The 23,055-nt window shown below is 45.1% G+C and overlaps 1 protein-coding gene across 10 annotated transcripts in view; it reads right to left on the bottom strand.

Moving 5' to 3' along the window:
- MAD1L1 (mitotic arrest deficient 1 like 1) overlaps positions 1-23,055 on the bottom strand; it is a 372,969-nt gene that overhangs the window by 157,976 nt on the left and 191,938 nt on the right. For 9 of the 10 annotated variants that reach the window (XR_012588676.1, XR_012588677.1, XR_012588678.1 and 6 more), the window contains one exon: positions 7,324-7,412. The exons of the other annotated variant lie outside the window; for it this stretch is intronic. Coding sequence is in view for 6 of the 9 variants with exons in the window: in XM_074597442.1 (XP_074453543.1) it covers positions 7,324-7,412 (89 nt within the window). In the remaining 3 variants the exon portion in view is untranslated. The remainder of the gene's footprint in view (positions 1-7,323; positions 7,413-23,055) is intronic. 10 annotated transcript variants of the gene reach the window in all.

Raw genomic sequence — 23,055 nt, forward strand, 5'->3', positions numbered from 1 at the left:
GGAAAGTTTCTTTGTGACCTTTGGCTCAAAGCTTTTTGAAAGGTCACATATATTATATCAACCACATCGGCCTTAGCCAAATGATTGCTGAATCCTTCAGAGAACTCTATCAAAACCGTTAGGCAGGTGATATTATTATAAAAAGTTCAATATAACATTTTTGCTTGCATTTAAGTACAGAGCACAAAAACCTTAACGCTGCTTCAAGAACCTCACCTTTCGCATGTTAACTTCCTGGGATCAACTGTGCAACTAATGCATACTGATATTGATCTTTGCATTGAATTTTCTCAGGCTCCTTTTCCAGAATATTTTAAAAAACTTAATTATCTTGCTTGATAATATTCACTTTTAAATGACCTAAATTAAGATGAAAATCCTTGCACCTTGACAGTAAACAATGCACCCACCTGCCAATATCCCTAAATTATGCAAGAGAAATTTCAGGTACAAGCGAGAAGTCGTCTCTCCTATTCACTGGGCAAAAGTTACAAACTTTTCCATAGAAGCTGGTTGATCTACAACATGTTCAGCACAGAAATGTCTCCTTTATAAATATGCAGCTTGAATTGCTTAAATTATTTGTAAGCCCGACCCCTGCTGGTAATTTTCAGATATTATAAAATATCATTTTTTTTTCCACTCTTGGAAGCTTCTAAAATGCCGAGGAGCAGCTTTTAGCATTGTCCAGGCCATTAAAAAAGATCATCAATAATTTTGAGAAGAGACACAAAGCTAGCGGGGACGGAGGATGCTGAAGAAGCAGGAGACTGAAAAGGTCGGAAAAAATGGAAATTCAGATTGGAATTAATGCTTTTAACGGTGTGTTTCTAAATGGATTGCAGAACAGGCCACACGAAGAGCAACGTTTTTCTCCGAGGAACAACAGCGCAGCAGCTACTGAAAGGTCAGAGCCAGACACAGGACTCTCATCCGTACTTTCTCCGTACTTGACATGCTGAATTTTAATTTAGAACACATTTCTCTCCATCCAGCCTCCCAAATAAGCTGTGATGTTGCCGTTATCTGCCTGCAGAACTTCTCTCCGTGTGGAGGTTTAAGCTCAGGCCTCTTTGATGCCCTTTAAAAATCATTCACAGCAATCACCAGAAACCATTTCACAAAGATCCGAGACAAAGCGAGCCGTTAAGTCACTATATTTTTACACTGTTTCACCTGCAATTTTAAGATTTAATAATTTGTTTGTGCCCCTCGTGCCTCAGTGAGGAAAGGGCAGTGATTTGCAGCCATGCAGTAGACACAGCTGGACCACGGATCTTGTGAGCGGCAGCACATGGGAGCGCTCCTGACGTTCACGGCTGCTCCCCCAGGAGCTCGCCCTTGGGCTTGTCCCTCAGGTGCCTGCTCCTTCCCAGCACGTGCTCTTGGGGATATCACCGGGGTATCCTCCTTCCCAGCACCCGCAGTTGGGCTATCACTGGGGTATCCTCCTTCCCAGCACCTGCTCTTGGGGGTATCCTCCTTCCCAGCACCCGCTGTTGGGCTATCACCGGGGTGTCCTCCTTCCCAACACCTGCAGTTGGGCTATCACCAGGGTATCCTCCTCCCCAGACAGCGTGGGCGTCCCCGCCGTGTGCAGGGACATCAGCCCACCGAGCTCCCCTCCTCTGCGCCCATCGGAAACAACCCTTGCTGCTTCCTCTGCTCTCAAGCCAGGGAACATTGCTGTAACCTCTTTGCACCAGAGAGGTTTTTAGGACTGACTAGTACTTTCACTCCTTATCCTTCTCCTAACCTATTTTTAACACTGTTAAGTGTCCTGGAGCTCCAGAGGGAAAGCATTAAGAACCATTAGCAAACAGTTTGTGCTATTCTAGCTTTGCCTTCCAGCCCTGGGGAACTCTTCCCAATGGCAAAGAGAGGGAGAAGCAAGGGAAATCCTATCTATATATAAACACAGCAAAGCATTTGCAGCTGGTGGTTAAGATACGGCAGTCAAATATTGAAAAATATTTACTTGCTTGGCACTTGAATTTTTTCATTTACGTAAATGCAGGTACAGGGCCAACTGTGTACTGTTTTCGGATGCAGCAGCATCCACACAGGCAGCCTCAGTCCGCAGGTACCTGTGCTCTCCCTGTCCAGGGACACCTGGACAAGACAGGTGATGCTATTTTATCACCAATTTGCACACCCCAACTTGTCACATATGGGAGTTACTTCCAGGTAGGGAGAACAATCCAAGATAAATTCCTGTGAGAACCACAAAAAGCAGAGCACAGAAACATCGGGGTCCAGCACAACCATCTACCAACTTCATGCCTGGCCATTTTAAAAGCAGCCTTGTGGCACGAGGGAGGAAGAAACATCAGTTACTTTCTGAAATACCGACAGCATTCTCAAGTTTTGTGACACAGGGAAAAATCATCCAGATTAATTTCTGGCAAATTGACCCACTTCTTCCCCATACAGGTGTTTGAAAACGTTAAAATATTTAAACTGTGGCAAAGATCTCTTAGCATTCCTGGAAGACTTTTCCTGCATGAGATGCAGACAGCTTAACCCAGAGTTGAAGGCTCCACAGGCACGAGGTAGATTCAAGCCTTCGCCACAGCCTTTCATAAGATCAAATGTAGTGCAAGACTCATTAGCACGTGTTCAGACTTGGATTTTCCCACTTGTGAAAGCTTTATATTACTCCCACTGCATGTTTCACTGTCCCAGACTAGAAGAGGGAACAAGAAAAAAACAAAACCCGCAGCCTCAGGTCTCCCAAAATGGCACTTGTGAGAATCAGGAGACTTTCCACCGTGTCTGTCTAAAAAGTGCTTCGATGGCAAGGGACGGTGCTAGCAAGAAAGGCCAGGCTGCTCCCAGATTAGAAAGGCAGAAGGGGGAATTCTGATTGATTTTCACCAGCATCGAGGCACTTCCAAAAGTCCTCTCTCAGTCCAGAGCTTTTCAGTGGAGTTAAGCAGCAACAACTGCCCACCATCACCCCTTTATCGTTCTTTGATTCATTTTTAATGTTCTCAGATGTGTTATGCGCTTGCCTGTAGAGCAGCGCGGGTATCACCGACGAGGACATGTCTCACAGAGGCCCCATCTGCGAAGAGGACATGGCCATGTGGAAAAGCTATTGCCGAACAGGAAACTATTGAATGGAGCAGAAAATGTATGTGTTGGGAAGACGCTATTAAGGGATCCAGATGGCATTGAGATGGTGTTAGGAGCAGAGCAGACAGAATTCCAGCAAGTGTGACTAATAGGCATTGGCAAGGACATGAATTTCTTTTGAATTACAGTAACTCTACCCAGTCACTAAATCCACAGAAAACACTTAGGATTTACTGGGGTTGCAGTTTGACAGCAGAAAGAAAAAGTTCAGATTTGTTCCAGCTGAAAAGGTCCTTCGGCTGTTGCCACTTAAGTTTTTAGTGAAGTTCTTTTTAAATATATTACTTTTATTTATAGGTTCTGAAATACTAGTTTCTGCACAGTTACCACCTTCCCTCTAAGAGGTGCTAATGCCCAAATGCTCTCTGCTTTGCTATACCCCACGGTGCACGAACTCAAGAGTTTGACCACGTTTTCTTTTCATAAGATCCTCAGAATATAAACAAATACGATTTCAGAGGGAGCAGCAAGAAGGGTGAGAAATGACAGCATTAGCACCGGCTTTTATTGTCTCTTCAGAAACGATGATGCTGGGAGAGAGTTTCGTATTTAAAGTTATAAAAGGTCTGACGGAAGAGCACTTTGTTCTCAAGAGAAGGAGGAAAAACTGATAGTCTTTCAAGTTTCTCGCTGAAAATTTACTTTCCATACTAAAGAAAAATGCAACAAAAGATATATTTTTAAAAGCTCTCATTCATTCATAGGAGGTGAATACAGATTCAAATGATCAATACAGATTTTTTTTTTTCTCCTTTATGTCTCTCCTGCTTTTGTTTTCAGGAGTTAGCTTCTAACCACGGGGTGTGTATGGAAACGCCTGGAGGCTCACGGTCCATTCCTGCTCTGCAGAATCCCTCACTGGCTTCTGCTGGTTTTCCTCTACTTTTCACCCTCCTTCACGACAGCAGCTAACTGGAGAGGCTGGGCTCCGGCCAGAAGAGCAGACGCATCGTCGTGTAGGTTAATGGGATTTCAAAGACCACAATAAACTACAGAAGTGGAAATAACTCCCTCATAAGCTGTGGCATTTCTTTCCCCACTTTCCAGTTTGAAAGTTTGCATTCTTCCCCCTGGTTTGTGCCAGAATTAAGTTCTGTCAGCGGTCTGTAGAAGGAAGGAGTAAGAGTGCAGCTCACGCCGCTCGTTCCCCCTTAGCGGCTATGTAAAATTGAGTACACTGGACCTGCTGAGGGCCACAAGGACACAGGAGGAGGACAAGCACAGCAGATCTAATCCCCTCCCATACTGATCTCTGCTCTCCTCCAGACCTCTTCTGCTCTTTGACCACAGCTACCCAATTCGCCTCTGCTGCACGGGGAGGACACATCCAGCAAGCCAGGAGCAGTGTCCTGGCGTGGACCACAGTACGTTACTCCTGAACCCCAAAAGCCTGGGGGAAGACAATGATTTATCTTGCGCTCCTTTGAGAAGGAGCCTCTTCTGTGAAGAAAGAGCTTGGCCCAGTTTCTTGTCCAATGCACAGAAAATGCCAGAAAACACAAAATAAGTAGTCAAAGGATATGGTTAGGCCTTAAGTCTACAAGGATAAGAAAAAAGTCTTTATGGAGTCGATTCTACAATGCTGAATGGAGTGCTGGAGGGTCTGAGAAGACACCTGAAGCAGCAATAGGAGCCACCAGTAAGGATAAAGGAGCAGGGACTGGCTTACCAGTTCTCCAGCAAAGAGAGTTCCAGTACAACGAGAACAATTTGCACCAAGGCATTTACTGCTAGAGCCGAGCAGTGAAAAGGGTGATTAAAACCAAATAAATCCATGCTTTTTGGAACAGCTTTGTAGCTAAATGAGTACCATCGGGGCCTGGGACAAGTATTTAAATCAGCCGTAACAACAAAAAGTGGTTCAGTAAAAAGCAACAGAAAAAACAGCCTGGAATCAGATCCTGGGACCGTGGCCTCCGTGCGTCCATAGCCTCAGGAGCATGAGATACTGAAATGGGAAAGAGAAGAAAAGGCAGAAATATCACCATGAAACAACCGCAGAAGCTTAGTCTCTTTGCTGAAACAGCTTTCAGTGTACGGGTCCTCACTGGAGAATAGCTCCGCACCACCAGCAGCTTTACTGGGAATAGGCCTGTGTTCGTGTCATACTTTGTGTGGAGGCTCTGACACAATTTCATGAAAGGAGGAGAGAGATGAGATTAGTAATCAAAGAAATTCTTTAAAAACAAAAAAGAGAGAGAAAAAAACATTATCTAGAGGGTTCTAGGGCTACCTTTGAGCAGAACCTAACGCCACAATCCCGTAACAAGCAAGTACTCGGGAGCTCCACTTACTTCTCCCTGCCCAGGAAACAGGTTTTAATTCAGGGCAAAGCCAGACATCTCCACCCCGCTGCCAGGCGCCCTCCGCGATATGAAGTGGGGCTGGACTATGTGGCAATCCAGCCGTTTCTTCCTACACACGCTGCTCCTGAAGCTGCTCAGTGAATAGATGGCAAATGCTGCTCAGTGAAGATAAACACCAAATAATGAGTTTTGGAGGTGAAAACGTCTCCTGCATGAAAGGGTGCTGCAGTCCGTACCAGCCCAGGGAGGGAGAGACGAGGCGGTACTGGAGAAATGCTCTGCAAAGCCTCAGCTCCCAGAAGGGAGCAAACAGGATGCTGGCTTTACTGATAGAGAGGCATAATATTAATCAGGAGCGACGGGTTTAACGTGGCTGAGGAGGTGGTGAATACTCCTGCAGCAGTACAAACACCAGGTTTCAGAGGGTCTCATGTGCCTTAGCAAAGGAAAAACCTGAATGAGCTCAGTTCAGACAGACACCCACGATCCACAACAGCAGATGGAGACAGGTTTATCCCCCTGAAAAAGGGAAGCCATAGCATACTATCCTCTACCAGACCTCAACCATATGAGAGAATATAAAAGGGAGATGTGTGCCTTGGGTCTTCCGAACTATTACACCACCTTAAGGGAATTATAGGAGTGAGTCCCCAAGATTAGGTGTACAGCCCTAAAACATATTGGAATAGCTTAGCTGAACATGTGTTATTTTCAAACACCTCCCCTCTGCTATGGAACTGGGCTTTCAAAGCCATAAGACAAGCTCCAGAGGCAAAGCACAGGAGCAAAGTCATAACGTACCGGCCAGTAATTTCTGCTTTCTGCAAGATTCTACTTGCTGCAAAATCTTGCTTTCAGTCCTAAGAGGCACTAACGCTTTATAGTGATGGAGCTGAAAATATAAAAGAATTAAGAAATGAAACTCCAGCCAAAGTCTTACATCAGCTGAGAATAAAAAACTCAGCCTGTCAAGATCTGATTTGCTCAGCTTAAATAAAAGGAACTTTATTAAACATTCAGAAACGGATGAACTTTTCTGTGCTCACTATTTATTGTGTCACCTGCTTTGGAATGGAAGCTGTAAATGCTTTAATAAATACATAGAAAGGTTGTCTAGCTTCACTGTAGCTTTTGTAAATGCTCATGTATTCTCTGCTAAAACGCTGTTTTGTAACTCCTCTTTCACTGAATCACAACAGGTACCCCTCTGCCATCTGCAGTAATGCACGAGGGGAAACATCCCTCTTTTATCTCCAGTGCTACACACACATCAGTATTACAAAAGCTGGATTCTAAACCTCCTCACACACATGCCAACAGATCCCGTATTTACAGTCGAGATTTGGTCAAAATAAGAAACAAACAGCAATGCTGTCACCACAGGAAAGAAAGTCAACGGGGGAATAGTGACACAGGAGCCAGTCTTACGAATTAACTGAGAGCAAGAGACCCCAAACATTAAAGCAAAGAGCCTGCAGCCTCCCAGGAGTCAGACAAGCTTATAAAGCATCTACATGCAGGAAAGATCAGGGGCTGAGGCTTTCTGTTAACGCTTCATGGATTTCTCATGAAAATAAAAGCTGGAGATAATTTATAGAAGTGTACTCAGGAAAAGAACACCCTACTTCAGAAACACATGGAAAACACGTTCTGATCGATGGTACCATGGTGTTCCCTGAAAAGCAGGCAGCCCAGGTACACGGGCAGTCTATGCACATGTGCTTTTTCATGCATTGTGGCATGTAGGTCCTGTACCTGGTGCTCTACCACGAGATGGCAATAACCAGAGCTGGCACTGAAACTACCCTGGGCATTTCCCTTCTCATTAGTTCCACTGAAAAGAGTAGACTCTTCTCAGCATTGCCCTTGCTTTGCCTACCTGAGCGTGTCAACCTCCTCCTTGGTGATGGCGGTACTTTGCTCAGCTGTGCACTCTTGAGACTTCAGGACCTTCATCTCCACCTCCAGCTGCAGGAGAGAAAAAGCATTAGTTCCTCCAGTACTAATAAGGAGGACACACGAACAGCAAAGGGAGGAGGAGGAGATCATGATGTTCTGCACAGCTCAGACCTTTCTCAGGATACAGATGTGAAGCGCAACTCTTCGTGTGATGAATTAACAGCACACAGTTATCCCAGCTTCCCTCTGCAATCCCTTTTGCCTTCCCCAACATTTTCTCCAAGGTACATGAAGCACAGAAAGTTGATTGTTTCTAAGCTTCTGCTTCTCTTCCAGATATTTCCCCAACCCGTCCCCCACTGATAATGGCATGCAGAGAATTATCTGTGTGATATTAGGAGCTCGCTGGTACCCGAGATTCAGCATTGACAGTTCAACCTCATTTAGCTTCAATTCCTCCCCAGAAGAGATGAACCACAGGATTATGGTTTCCTGTCCAGGGCAACTCTGAGACACACACATTGAATCCAAAAGGCTGGGGAATATTTCCAGCACTTTCCAATACATGCTTCTAGCTCAAGCTGCTCAGGTAGGTCCAGTGGAACAAACAATTAAGAATACTTTCTGCCTCCAGCCTTGTTTGGGAAGGAACTCACCAGAAAGCACCTCAAAACTCTACCGACATCAAAACTTCTTCAACCTCTACCATTCCCAGGCTCCCTGACTTGTGGGAATCTGTAGCCCTAATTCAGCTATCAAGACGATGCACAGATTGATAAACGACATATGTTACTCGTTTCTAAACCCCTCAATTTATTATGAAGTGTAAGCAGAGACAAACTACCTAGAGGATACTCAAACTTCTGTTCCAGCACCGTCTCCCAGCTTAGACCACCTTCACACTCATCCTTCAGACTTCGGATTTCCTTTTGTCATCTGTCTTTTAGCACCTGGCAACTAATTCCCCTAATAAATCTATTGACAGAAAGTATATTTTTCAGCCGGGAGGAAAACAATAAGTAATCCAGCCCTAATTATAGATGCAAAACTTATGACCACAGAGAGCTCAGTGCTCAGCATCAGGGAAACAATCCATTAATACACCATTCCCTTCAACAGCACCAATTAGACTTGTAGAACAAAAAAAATCCCATTGCAACGGCAAACTTCATGCGAAGACAGCTCCCCGTTTTTACAAGGAAGAGGAGCATATTGACACGTGAGGTCATATTGCTCAGCCAGAACTGAAATTTTGACATATTGCCTCTTTGCCCTTGCATGCTTACCAGAGAAGACAGACAGAGCATGGCAGCGCTGTTAGCAGGGAAGGGCAGAAAAGAGATGGTTGGATTATTCTCCCTCCCCTTTCTGACACCACAGGGACGGTGCAGAAAGAGGTTTTAGCCCGATTTCCCCCCGGCACCCTGAAGCCCCATATTTTGACAGCCCCCTGCCTGTCAAAAGGCATCCAGGAAGAAAAAAATAAGCAAAGGCCCACCTGCATCATCAGGCTGTACAAATGTTAATGTATATTAGCTGCCTGATAAGATTATCACAGCCAGAAATGCTTCCCTCAATTTTCTGATTACTGAGCTTATCTCTCCCAGCTCAGCCCATCACAGATGGCTGGGGATAAAGCAAGCACGCCAGATAATTCCAGGAATGTGAATAAAAGGTACTGGGATGAGGAGCAGGCTTCAATTCCAACCTACTTCTAGCAGGAAAACACTCATTATATCTCCCCTTTCCCGCGTCTGCTGAAGCCTGGATGTCTTTGCTATTTTGTGCTGCTTTCTGGACTGCTTGTGGACAGCATTTGAAGATGGAAGGGCTGGTAAACACGTTATTTATCATAGGCTAAGCGGGCTCAGCCTTGAGTCCAACTGCCACCTGCTCACCGACGTAAGCAGATAAATCATGGCCACCTTCTCCGGGGAGACGGGGGGACGCAGGGGGTGGGCGAATAATCTGCTGTTGTGATCTGGGGTCTCTTGTATTGGCTGCATAGAGAGGAAAAAAATGGAGTGTGTAATGGGCAAAGGAGACGGGAGAGTGAATGCACACGTGTTCAAGTGAATGCTGCCGTGGAAAGCATCAGTGCGGCGCTCGCCTGATACACAGCGGTGACAAATTAACGCCAGGTACGCTCAGTAGCGGTGTGATGAGATTCTGTTGGGTTTGTAAGAGTGCACTGTTGAAGGAGAATGAGAAGGGAAGTGCACAAGGACTGTAAGGGCATTTAATGTCATTTCTGTGTTCTCCTAGTTTTCAAGCACCAAAACTACCTGGACTGAAAATCCGATGTGCCTGCAGTGAGAAGGGAGAGGAGGGCACGGTGATATCTTGAGAGATGAAACAGGCTCGAGCAGTTAAATGTTGACACAGACCTGCTTCCCTCAACTGGGATTAAAACTGCTGGAAAGTTTCAAGTTCAGGTCAAGGCATAACTTTGTGCCACAGCAAATTATTGTCATTAAAACCTCATTAATCATTTATTTAAAAAAAGAAAGTAAACAGTTAAGGTATTAAGTATTTCATTCAAAATGTGCAGCTCGTTTCCTTTAACCGTTCGGGTTCAGTGAGGAAAACATCCCTGCTTGCCAATCTCACAGAAGATATTAAAAATGTTATTTATGTCTTTTCCAAGGCAAAAAGAAAGTTAGTTGAGATAAGATGGAGTGGCTTATTGTTGGGATCCAATTCTGCTTCCCGAAGGCAGCACAGTGCAGGGAAATAGGTCCTCATGGAACAAGAATGAAGGGAACAGCAAAAAAGAGCAAAAAAAAAAAAAAAAAAGGAATCCATTGATTAAAAGCTTCCTCTTACTTGCAGTTTTGCCTGCTGGATAATCCCAGCAGAACATGATGTCAGCAGGCTCCGCTCAGACCTGGCACATTGGTACCGGCGGTAAGGCAGTGTCAGACACGGCCACTGCCCGCTCCGCAGCTGGCCCCTCGCTGCTGTCCTGCTCGTGGTGCAGGCAGGAGGAAAGCGGAGGAAAGAGGAAGAAATGCAGCGAACCGAATGGGGAAAACAAACAACAGGAAGGCAGTAAGAAGGGAAATACAAACCCATATCCTACATAATTTTCAGCCCTTTGCACAAGCCTGGAATGTGGGGAGGTTACCGAGACCATTCCCTCTGACGCAGCCTCTCAGGGTAGCGCCGGGGACCAGGCGAGAGACATGAAATGACTCCCTGTGGTGGCAGTCTGTCCCTCCCTGTCCACTTGTCCTCCCGGTACCAGTGGCACAGAATGGCCTCAAGAAGGGACAAGGAGAGGAAGAGCCTGTCTCCTCTTGCTGTTTTCTCTGCCTAACTCCCATCACATCCCCCTTCCTCAATTCATTTCCAGTCCTGGTCGCTCTTGTTCACCAGATGCCGCTTTCAGCAGGCATTTTCTGCTTTTTGGACTAACTCAATATTCCTGTCTAAACTCTTCCAATTTTTATCAATAATTTTATATAACTGGCTGAGTTCAACTTTTATTACTTTGAATACATTAAACTAGCAGAAGCCATTACCCAGCAGAGAGGGGAAAAGGGCTGCTCAAATTACAGCTGGTTGCTGTATTCCCCCATTCACTACCGAATGACCTAGGGCAGGCTTGGATCCTTCAGCTCTCTTTTATGTTCATCTGGCTCTTAACTAGCACTGAGAGCAGAGAGCGAACATTGTCCTGAAATACAGCATTGTATCTCTCATCCTGAAAACCGCACAAGAGGGACCCAAGTACCTACAACTCCTGCAGGAGCTTCAGGGTTAATATTGCCCGGGATCAGACCCCCAGTGCTGTCCCCCCTGTACAGAACACATTAGCAACTTGAAAAGAAACCAAGCTATTGTTTTTAATTTTTTTTAAAGTTAACCAAGGTTTTTATGACACTAGAAAAGGCGGAATAATGAGTAATGTCAGAGCCCATGACTTGTGAATAAAACACATAAACAGGTACTTAACATTTCGAGCATGTGATGTTCTCCTCTCGGAATACACTGGAGCCTCTTGCTCTCAACCTAACAGGATCCCATTTATCCCAAACCTTTTCTATTCTCTTCCACTTCATAAGCATGAATTTCAGTCCAGATTTATTGCTCTCAACAGAAAGTGATCAGAACACATCCAGGATATACAATGTCCACTTCCACAAACACACAAATACCCCAAAAGATGAAATGCAGATACTTTTTCCAAAATAACTAGTCAAAACTGAGAAAGAGAGGAAGGAGGAACATGGATGGATTTTCGTCTAGTGTTTAATTAAGTGAAATATCGTTCTTCTTTCAGCCTTACTTTTAAACCTGCCTGGACAGGATTTCGAGGTGATGGTTCTCCTCCAAGTGCTAATGACATAGCAAACACCCACAGCGCTGTAAGAAACGCGTTCCTTGCTGGTTCTCTCTTCTGTAGGAATTATTTAAAGATATATGAGATGACAGGAGAAACATAAAATTATAAATTCATCTCCTGACAGCTAGAAGAAACCAACCTTTACTTTAGAGAGCTGATTTTCTTGGTGTATTTCTGGCATGTGTCATGTCTGACCCATATTTGTCCCCTCCCAAACAAGTAGCTGAGCCTCCGCAATGCCCCGGACCTGCTGTTCCTCCCACTTGATTCCAGCGGGCTTCAGCATTCCTGAAGACGAGCCTTTCCAAAGCATCCTGCTGGCCTACTATCCATCCCCCATCTTCAAAAGGAGATTTATCACGAGACTTAAGCTTCTAAATCAAATCAGTCCCTCTTGGGAGCCACATTTATGAACTTCTGAAAATTTTAACCCACTGCCCAAAATAACGCCCCAATCTCTGTTCAGGTGCCTCATTTTGGGTAGTAAAGGACTCAAAATCTAAAGTATTTCAACTCACTTCCAAAGTTAGGATTTGCACGTTGAAAAAAAAGGGGCCGGTTTATTCGCCCACATCATGTACACATATTTCACAGAACACATGCTGGAGACATACAGTTATTATTTGAATAATGAGTGAATTTTAGTGAGGGGCTGATACAGCAATCTTATCCTGATGAAGTGTGCCTGCACGTCATTCAGCATTCTTGGAACTGTAAAAAGCAGGAAATGCTGAATCCATTATAAATGTCTAAAGGTTTATTTAACAATGGGCTGATGCAACATCCTTTGAAAGGCCTTCCTCAGCAAAAGAGCTGATTTTAAAAGGCAGAGATAAATAGGAACTGAATTGCATGGAGCCAGCATGGAAAGGTGAATTGAGAGGTTGTGTTTGACTACAAGTCTCAACACAATTCAAGAAGGTATTTAAATACATAAATATTTAAATGTATGAAAACCAAGCAGACTTGGAAAGCAAGAGCGTACACTAAAATAGACAAGAACAGAGAAATGAGACCCTGAGTATGACCCATCCGCTGAGGTTTGAAAACAGGCAAACTACCGTTCCCCAGGAGCTTGATACGCCAGTTATTCTAGCGATGCTATTTGTGCTTCTCTCCAAAGGATGTAGCAGTGACTAAGGATCTTATTTGCCTCTCTTCTCACAGAGCAGCACGGCAAGCTTGGTGACCTCCCGCTGTCTACAAGCTTAGAAATCTGGCGTCAGGACAGGAATCAAACATACATGAGCACCAGTGGGGTGTCACAAGTGGGGTCCCCCAGGGACTGGTATTGGGCCCAACGTTGTTTAATATCGTCATCAGTGATCTGGATGATGAGACTAAGTGTGCCCTGATGAAAGCTGATGACACCAAACTGAGTGGGGAAGTGGACACTTTGGAAGGGAGAGCCAGCCTGCAGGAAGACCTGGACAGGCTGCAAGAGTGGGCTAACAAGAACCTTACGAAGTTTAACAAAGACAAGTGTAGGGTCTTGCACCTGGGAAAACTTACTCCAGGAGCGGCAGCACAGGCTGGGATCTACCTGGCTGGGGGACAGCCTCTGTGGAAAGGGACCTGGGGGTCCTCGCGGACAACAAGCTCGATATGCACAAACGGTGTGCTGCTGCAGCAAGGAAAGCCAAAGGGATGCTGGGAGGCATCACCAGCAGAGAGAAAGAAGTCATTATCCCACTCTACTCAGTGTACACCTGCAATACTGTGTTGAGTTTTGGTGCTCGCTATACAAAAAAGCTGTGCACAGGCTGGAGAGGGTCCAGAGAAGGGCCACCAAGATGATCAAAGGACCGGGAAGCCTGTCGTATGAGGAAAGGCTGAGAGAATGGGGTTTGTTCAACTTTGAGAAAAGAAGGCTTAGGGGAGACCTTATCACCATGTTCCGGAATTTAAAGGGTGGCTACAAATAAGTTAAAGACTCCCTTTTTACAAGGAATCACATGGAAAAGGTGAGGAGTAATGGGTACAAGTTACTCCTAGGGAGATTCCTACCCAACACAAGAGGAAAATTTTTCACAATGAGAACAATCAGCCGTTGGAATAATCTCCCCAGGGAAGTGGTGGATTCCCCATCATTGGACACTTTTAAGATTCAGCTGGACAGGGAGCTGGGCCATCTTGTCTAGACCATGCTTTTGCCAAGAAAGGTTGGACCAGATGATCCTCGAGGCCCCTTCCAACCTGGGTTTCTATGAGTCTATGACCAGTGAGTTTAATTTGGCTGCCCAGCAATACCATGAGGTAGTAAGCCACCATGACGAGCACTTCTGTAGATCATTCTGCTCAGCAAAAGCAGCGTCACCTCTTCCATATACCCAACGAACTGATGTGCTGAAGGGCTGTTCCCCTAAAACAGCTACAGAGAAGCACAGATGGGGAGAACCTCACCAGATTTCTTAGTGAAATTCACTCTTCATCAAAGAAATACGTCAATACTTGCAAAACAAAATATTACTTGCCATTTAGAAACATGCTGAGCAGCCCAGGATTAGTTGGTACATATTCTTGGAAAAAGTAATCCTTAACACTATTGTGAAACAAAGGCAATAAACCCAAAGAAAATCAGATATTCAATAAAAAGTGGTTTAGAACTACCTATTTCCCACTTGGTTGAAGCAAAAAAAAATCTTTTTTTTTTCCCTCTTTAAAGGCAAAGGCCAGCTGGATCGGAGTTGCCGGTCTCTATGAGTTACCCAATCTGTAACTCTGGTGTGCTTTTATCACTGAGAAGACAGAACTAGAAGCAACCTTCCAGCAAATAGTTTCCTAAAACCATACTCATGCATATATATTATTGCAGATACACATAAACTGGGAAACGGACATATGCTGACTTCTGCTTCTCTCCAATACGGTCTGGATTGTGGCTTTTCTCCTCCTGTTGCAGTAAAAGAGAGCAATTTTTCAAGTTTATACCGAATGTCATTCTATTTCATTTCCAAATATAATCTCCCAGAGAGAAGGTTCGCTTGCCCTATTTCCAATCTCTAAAGTTAATACACAAATTTATATTCCTTTCTCCCACTCGCTCTCCTAAATTAAGAGGCGTAATTACTAGGAACGCTTGCTACAAACGAATAAAGTGCCAAGGGAGAAGGAGCTGTCACTGCTGGACGTCTGCAGCAGCCACCCTCCCCTCTCTCCCATCCCCGGAGGATGCTGCTTATGAGGCAGTTTCATTCCCTCCTATTAGCAGGGGTAGCTCACACGCCGGAGCAGACGCCAAGCCCTCCCTTTCCGGGCAGGACAATCATAAGGAACAAAATTACAAAATTAACTTCAGGCTGTCAAGGAGCCACCGGTGCTTGCGAGGATCATTCCTCCCAAATTCACCTTCTGCCTCTCCCCAGTCCTGCTGACCTGTTGGGCGACGTCACGTTTCCTTAACGACAGCTGAAAAACTCAGATCTGCAATCTAAATATTCAGCCCCAGTCTCATCCCTCTCCCCCGTCCCCCCATCTCCAGCACTCTCTCAAAAGGAAGATTGATTATTATAATCAGACTTAGCTCTGACACAGCATTTGCATTTTCAAAGCACAGCATAGTCATTAACTAATTCATCTACCCCAAGGGAGCCCTAACGAGCTTTCACCTCTCTCCCCTCTGATTCCCAATCTGCAGGCAGCTTCTCTTCCAACACCTCCCCTCTACATTGTGCTGCACAAGCGCAACTTGGTGAAACTCCAGATAGGCTCAGACAGCCAAATCCAGCCCTGCTGCAAAGGAACACGGCCCTGCTGTAGCAGCTGAAGAGGACCGATGCACAGACACCCTATTTCACGTTAGTTATCCTAAGGTTTCCCTGTGTAATCACAAGGGTATAAGGGTATTACAGGAAACAGTTTCTCTTCTGCAAAGTAAGGCCAATGCCCCAGGGGTCCCAAAATTACCACGGTCCTATATGAGTGGCATCAATGGAAGCCGCTCATATGGGAGCCGCTCATCAAATGGAAGCTCAAAGCCGCAAGACATCACCCCGTCCAAGCCCCAGGCTCCTCCTGTACAGCCCATCCAACAGCTCAGACACTCACGCCCCACCTTCTTCCCCAAACACTTACCGCTGCCCTCTGCCCCAGGGCTCAGACCTGTCCCTGCTTCAGGCTCTTCTCACCCCTCAAGGCTGCCAGAGGCCGACCCTTCCCGCTCACCCACCTCCCTCTACTCATCTCCGTGTCCTGCCCCAGCAGAACCACAGAGCCCCGCACCCGCCGGTGCTCCACGCAACCCCAGATTAGTGTTGATGAGCAATAATGTCTAATTGGAAGTGCTTAACCTGTATTCAGATGAATCATTTCAAATACTCCTGTCTGGAATACTTAAGAGAAAAAAAAGGCAGTATAATATTTATTTTCTCTCTTGCTTTTTGATCTATGGCAAATAGGGCTGTCACCTGAACAGGGGCTAAGGCGACAGTACCGATACTGCTATTTTGCAGCAACGCACTAAGGAGCAAGACTTGCTACGTCAATTGGGGGTACAGAAGGGCGTGCAAGACCCTGCAGCTTTGAACAGCCGGAATGCTCCAGCTGGCCCATTTTACTCTTTTTACCCACAAGTGGTATACACGAAACCGTACATCGGCTCTGGAAGGAGCCCGTCCTTCTGTTTGAAGGAGAGAGACTCTGTTGATGCTCCGGCACGTCTGAAGGCAACTGCCCTGGTCACCAGCACAGACCCCATGTCAACAGCAAGTAATATGGTCCCAGTCATCACGTGGGTACCAACTTAGGATGGGTTTGACAGTTTTGCCTTCTTGAGCTTTATTCCCCACTTTAGGCTGTATCTGTTTCTTTCCGGTACTCTGGGATGGGTGAAAGATGCGACAGTTTGGAAATAAGCACTACTGGGCATTTCAGCAGGATGGAAGCTGCCTCAGAGCTCAAGATGAACAAAACTGGAAAGTTTGAGGGGAAAAGGAGCAAATATCCTGTGCAAGAGACCTACTAAGCAAGGGAACTGGAGAGGTTAATTAAAATCCACGAGTTTATTAGAGTATAATTACGTATTTCAACTCTTGCTTCCAGAGGAAGGAGCAGATGAGGAGTCTCTTCCTCTCCACCTTGCTGCAGCCCTGTCTGGTCCACGCTCCCAGGCGCTGCTGAGACCTCACCACCACCACACGACAGCAAAAATCCCTGACATCTCCACTTCCAAAAACCCTCTCTTTGCTCTAACAGCTCATTCTGAAGAAGGATCACCTAATTTCCATGTTCATTCGGCTCACAGCTCTCTGCTGTTATCAGCCCCGCTCCACCACTTTCACCAGCATGTAGATGACTGTTTCCTTTAATTACTACCGAAAGCTCCTCCCACCAGGGAGAGCAAAACAGCTGGTGTCCACCGAGAGAAGGAAACTCCAGAGTAATTAGCCTTAAATGGTTGACATCTCCTACCCATTACTCTTGGTTAGAACAGCAAAACACAGAACAGCAGTCTCTTTAGGGACCTGTCAAGGTGTCAGACTGAATGTGGCACAACCCCATCCAGTGTGGACACGACACTGGCGCAATGGAGTTGTCTGCTCTCAAGAAGAGCATCACGCAGGTCACTTCTTTCACGCAGGAGCAGGTACTTTTGCTAGAAGCCAGTCTTCCAGCAGCTGTAATTCAGAGGCAAAGCAGCAAATAAATCTGCAAAGATGTCATACCTCCTCTATACAAAGTCTGAATACAGTTTGTTTCCTGAAAATATACCCTCGAGGAGTTTCTGAAGCATTCAGTCGACAAATTCTTATTAAATGGTAGCTTGTAATCCCACCTCTTGCACCCCCATCAGTTTTCTTGTTGAAAAATCATCACGTAATAAACAGTCAGAGAAGAATCTACGCATTTCACCGACCACCTAGGAAGAAGATCAAAGGGGAAAGGAAAGAGCAATCTACAATCCATTTTTGTTCCTTCGTCTCCTAACATAAATACAGTGGAATCAATCTCTGCTTAATACTGTAAGAGAGCAAAGAAGCCTCCACTGAGTGCTAGACTTGAAAATTGAACTTAATCCTCTTGCTCCGACTCACATGGAACAACCCACAGCCTGTACTTCAACATGCTTTTAAGAAGAGTGCTCTCGCTCCCGCTGCATCTCCAGCCCAATTTTGCGGTTCGTTACAGCCAGGAGCACTGTTTTCTGGCACGTCTCGGCAGAGAGAGGGAGTGTGAGTGGGGGCCAGCAGAGCTCCATGCTCAAGGTGCTTTCTGAACTCCCAGAGATGGGAAATAGGAGGACGGGGCAGGGGATCCAGCTACGGGAAAGCAGCAGCTCTCAACAGAGCCTCCCAGCTGCCTTCAACAAAGTGGCAGATGCTTGAAGGAGTCTTGTTCCCCAAACCCTTCCCCAAAGAACAGGCTAAGAAAAGCAAATTTAAGGCTTTCTAGCTAAATGACCCATCCTGAGGCCCTCCTGTGACAACAAGCAGTGGGCTTTTAAAGCATAAGAAGTGGGAAATCTCTCACTTTGTGCCAAAAAGCAAAGGTTATGGGGCCCTGCCAGGGCTGCTCTGCCCATTGCAGCCTCTCAGGATTATGCCTGCAGTCCCCTTCAGTTGCCAGCAAGCAGTCACAGAACAAAAAGCAAGAAGTAATTCCCTCTCAAATACCGTATGTTCAGTTCTGGTGCCAAAGCAGAAACCTGGCATTTTAACCTTTGGTGAACACGTTCTTGCTGCCACCAACGATAAACTCCGCGGCTCAGCTCGGACGGCAAGGAAAGTGTAATAAATGTGCGGCGGATGACATTAGCACTGAATATAGCATCAACAGGACAGGGCCTGGCAGGAGCTCGGTTTTATACAGCCAGTCTTTAGAGGTTAATGAAATATTCATAAATAAGTTAAAATTCTCCTGACAAGCTAGATCCTGTAATACAACAAAGAGTTGTCAGCCTCAATTAAGCGATTCCAAAGAGGCAGGGCACTGCCATTCATTATTTAGGAAGAGGTCATAGGAAAAATTCTGCTCTATGATCTTCTTGTCTCTGTGGATAAATTCGGTTTTACAGCTCCTGCTGGAGGACTCTGCTGCCCTGACAGAGCGGCTCAGAGAGACCCCAGCCTGCCACCGCTACTACCTACCCCCAGCATCTAACAGCCGAAGGCAAAAAACACTGGGAACAAACTCTTCTAAGGGCACTGAGACACAAAAAGATCAAAAGCAAAACAAATAACGCAGCGAGCTGATCAGGCTGTCAGTACAAGGACTAAGACAGTCTTGAAACTGCATGTTTTTTAAGCCTTTATCTCCTTTTTTGTACACACAAAGCCAGCCCTGGGCAAGAAGAAAAGCATCCAGCAACCTTTGATCTGCAGGCACGTCCCCTCAGTGTCCCCCTAGATCCCACAGCTAGAGATCTTCATATCCTCCCTCATGCTCAGGATAAACCGTGCCTCCAGAATTGCATTTCTGGGATCAGATCTCTGAGGGCGGTGCTCAACTGGTCTCCATCCTTGTTACAAGCAAGCTGGAGATTAATGATTACTTTGTCCTAGCCTAACATGACTCCTAACCAAGTCTTCCTTTCCCTCTCTGGACATGCACTGGAAGCACATGTTCCTTCTACAGCTTCTCCAAGCTGCCTTTTAGGCAAGACTGGAAAAAGGAGCAGAAATTACTGAACCCTAGAGGTATCCAGGACCTCTCACCCCGTTTTCCCCTACCTCTCCAAGTGCTGAACACAGCCCCTGCACCCTCCAGGAAATCTTAGTTCAACTAAGTTCAACCACGCGAGGCTGAGGTAGCCCATAAACTTCTTACAGACCCTGTGAGGGTGGATGTAGCCTGGAAAGGCACAATACTTGCATGCATATTCATTATGCCTTTTGTACCTCAAGGCTGTGGCTACTATAATAAGGCCTTTGATAATATCTCTGTCCCACCCGTTTTATTTTACCAAGTAACTCAGTAGAACTCAGATTTTACAGTGACAACAGCAACGCTGACAAGAGGACCACTCTAGTCACAGCACCACAGTGTCCTCTGCACAGGAAAACGATCCACCTTTCTCCTCTGCTCAACAACTGAAGAGAAAAGAGCCCAAATCCTTTCTTCGCTCCAAGTCCTTGTCCCAGTTACAATCCTGCAATGCAAAGGTAAGAGCACATTATCAACTCTCAGCCTATTTTGAAGTTGAATAGTGGAGTGCTCACTATCTCATCCTTTTTACCAAAGAGCAACCCATTGCATTTGTCAGTACCACTCGGGTTTTACGGGTACACCACGGAGGCCTCTCCAAATGATGGGCTGAGAATTAGATCATTGTCTGTGCATCCCATCAGAGTCTGGGGCCAGACTATTCCAGGACCCATCCCTGGAAGTGTCAAGACCAGGTTGGATGGGGCTTTGAGAAATCTGGTCTAGTGGGAGGTGTCCCAGGCAGGGTGGGTGGAACTAGATGATCGTTAAGGTCCCTTCCAACCTAAACCATTCTATGATTCTACAATTTTCCCTGCAATCCGGCAGTACCTGTCCCACAGGGACCCAAAGGCAGGAGCAGCAATAAGGCAGCTCTCCACTTTCAACAGCTACGTTTGTGAAAGTCCTAACCCCATGTCAGCTGTTGTTGCCTTTGATGAGAAAATGAAACCAGTCCTGTTGAAACCAAACGGTGCTGCAGAGTTCCATAAAACTTTCACGTTAATTGATCCAACAGCAGGTTCATTTGTGTAATGGGACTTTTAAACAGACTGTTTATTTCTTCTTAATTTGAAGGGAATGTACTATTTGATCCCATGTGCCTGGCTAGATTTTTAAAAGAGAGATAAACTACGAGAATTGACTCACTGAGTCTCCTCTTCTAACCCAATTAAAATAGCATTGAGATATTAACGTGCAGAAGTGTAATGTACTCATGGCCTCTCCAGTCTACTGGCAGTTTGTCAGCACCCATCTACCAAGATCCCAAAGCTTCCACCACACTCTGCTTTGCCCACAGTCACATGCAAGCGATGCTTCTGATATTGCCAAGAGTTTTGTGCGCTGAACGGGAATTTTCCAAGAGAGAACGTGCAGCAGATGCAACACAACAAACTGAGGCTGTTCATCATTCCCTGTGCTAAGAGAGAGGAAAAAAACAACCCCAAAACCAAAAAAATGTCGCTGGTCCTCAGAGCTCACTGTATTCCTACACTGTGGGGAACAGCAAGGACTAATTTTCATGTACATGTTTACAACAAGCACTGAGAGAGTGCTCTCAGCTACAAGAGGAGAAAAGGAACTCTGAGTCCTCCCATCCCTCTGTTCCAGGGTTTACTCTACCTGGAGAACCAAAGCTCTGCAGTAAAAACACAGGGAGAGAAGTTGAAAAGGGGCATCACCGATGCTCCTTCACACTCAGCCCCTTGTTCCAACAAATCACATTTCTAAATTAACATGATAAAGTGAAGAATAATACAAACACTGTGAAGTATATACAGAACAAACAAGCTACAAAAGGCTCTGCTGAAATAAAACTACCTGATAGAGAAAACAATGTTTCAGACATTGATCATCAAAACATATTTTAAACCAACAAAATTCACTGAAGATCTTGGGTCAAAAAATGTAAACACACAAACACAATTACTGACAGCACAAAGCAGGGAGGCTTTATCGCAGAGGAACATAAATAGATCAGACAGAAGCTAGGTAAAAACTGAAGGAACAGCAGCAGAACTGAAATGTAATAGTGCAAGACACACAACAACTAGAACCTCTCCTACAAACTGAGTCTTCATCAGTCAGAAACTGGAGAGGAGGATGAAGAGCTGGGTGGATTAATCGATCCCAGGATGAACATCAGTGCCACGCTCAGTGGAAACGGGGAATGTGAGTCTGAAATGGAAGAGCTGAGCCCTTTCCAGGAGAGAGAGGCACCTGCCTGTAGAGAACACTTCTGTAGAAGCTACTGCTGAAACATCAGCTGGAATGATGTGACCACTCCGGTCACTCATCTTCAAAGACGACAGGGAAATATGGGAAGAGACTTAAAGAAAGGTGCAAGATTCATGAGGAGACTGAAGAGCCTGTTTTAAGAGAAGACTGAAAGAGCTAGATTTGTTTAACCTAGACAAATGAAATACTGGGAGAGAACAATTGTTCTCTATAAATATGTCACAGCATAAATATGAGGGAGGAAGAACAGTCACTGTAGTTTAAGGAGAACATTAGCACAAGAAAAAATGGATATTAACTGCACATATATTTTCACTTGGAGCTAGGGAGATTTCAGCTATCAGAGCAGTCTTTCAATGATAGTAACGGGACAAACAACCTAAGCAGTTTCAAGACAAGGTTGATAAATTTATGAACTAAGGTATATGCTGCAATTGCTTCTGTTACCAAAGGACTGGACTTTATGATCTAAGAGTCCTCTTCCAGTCTTCTGTTACGATATCATTTCATTTTCGACCAGCTTTTTTGCTGTCTCTTTATAACCAGATTCATGTTTTTCAATCTGATTTGAGAACTGGCTATTTCCCTAAAATTGCCTTACTAAAACTATTGCTGGGTTCATGCTGCTGCTCAGCTGAGTGCTGCGCTACTCATCTGTCTTGGGTTTGCTGCTCTCACATAAGGCGTTAGGATAAAATCTGTCAAGTGGTAAGGAGGTTTGCTATCGTCTTGCTAAATCATTTCGTTAATGATAAAATGCACTTTTGATGGATGGAGACTTCCTGCACAGGTCGGTCGCCTCCCTTCTCCTCCCAGCCTGTTGGTTCTATATATCTTCCAGCAAAGCTTCATTTTTATTTACAACTACGTGGTTCAGTACTCTAATCCCACATTTAATTGCCATCCCATTGTAGATAATACAGAGAATTTATATTTCCACTAACGAACACCACTTATGCCTGGTCTGTTGTATTTCGTGCATTCTATGATTCTATTATCATAGAATATAGATTCTATTATCACAGAATCATAGAATGGTTAGAGTCAGAAAGGACCTTAAAGATCATCTAGTTCTGACCCCCCTGACACAGGCAGAGACACCTCCCACTAGACCAGGTTGCTCAAAGCCTCATCCAACCTGGCTTTATGTTTAATTACTCTTAAATAAGAATTAAACAACCTATGTTGTCAAGTTATCCAGTCTTTCATATTCAGTTCACTTCTGTCATATTATCGTTGTTATCACCTGTAAGCTAAAATGTAACAGCATTTTTATTCTTGCCAACTATTTCTCTTAAGTATCCAAAGTTACAGTTCTTAGAAGTCTGGAGATCTGATGTAACCATTAGAAAGTGAAGTTTTTCAGTAATAATGCAAAAGGTTCATGATTTGTGCAGGTCTCTTGTTGTTTAAGTATTGATGCCTGATGCGATTTTCCCAGACTTTTTGTGATTTTTCCGTGTTGCCTTCCAGTTAGCAGCTAGT

The sequence above is a fragment of the Larus michahellis genome, chromosome 8 (genome assembly GCF_964199755.1).
Source record: "Larus michahellis chromosome 8, bLarMic1.1, whole genome shotgun sequence".
Classification (NCBI taxonomy): Eukaryota; Metazoa; Chordata; class Aves; order Charadriiformes; family Laridae; genus Larus; species Larus michahellis.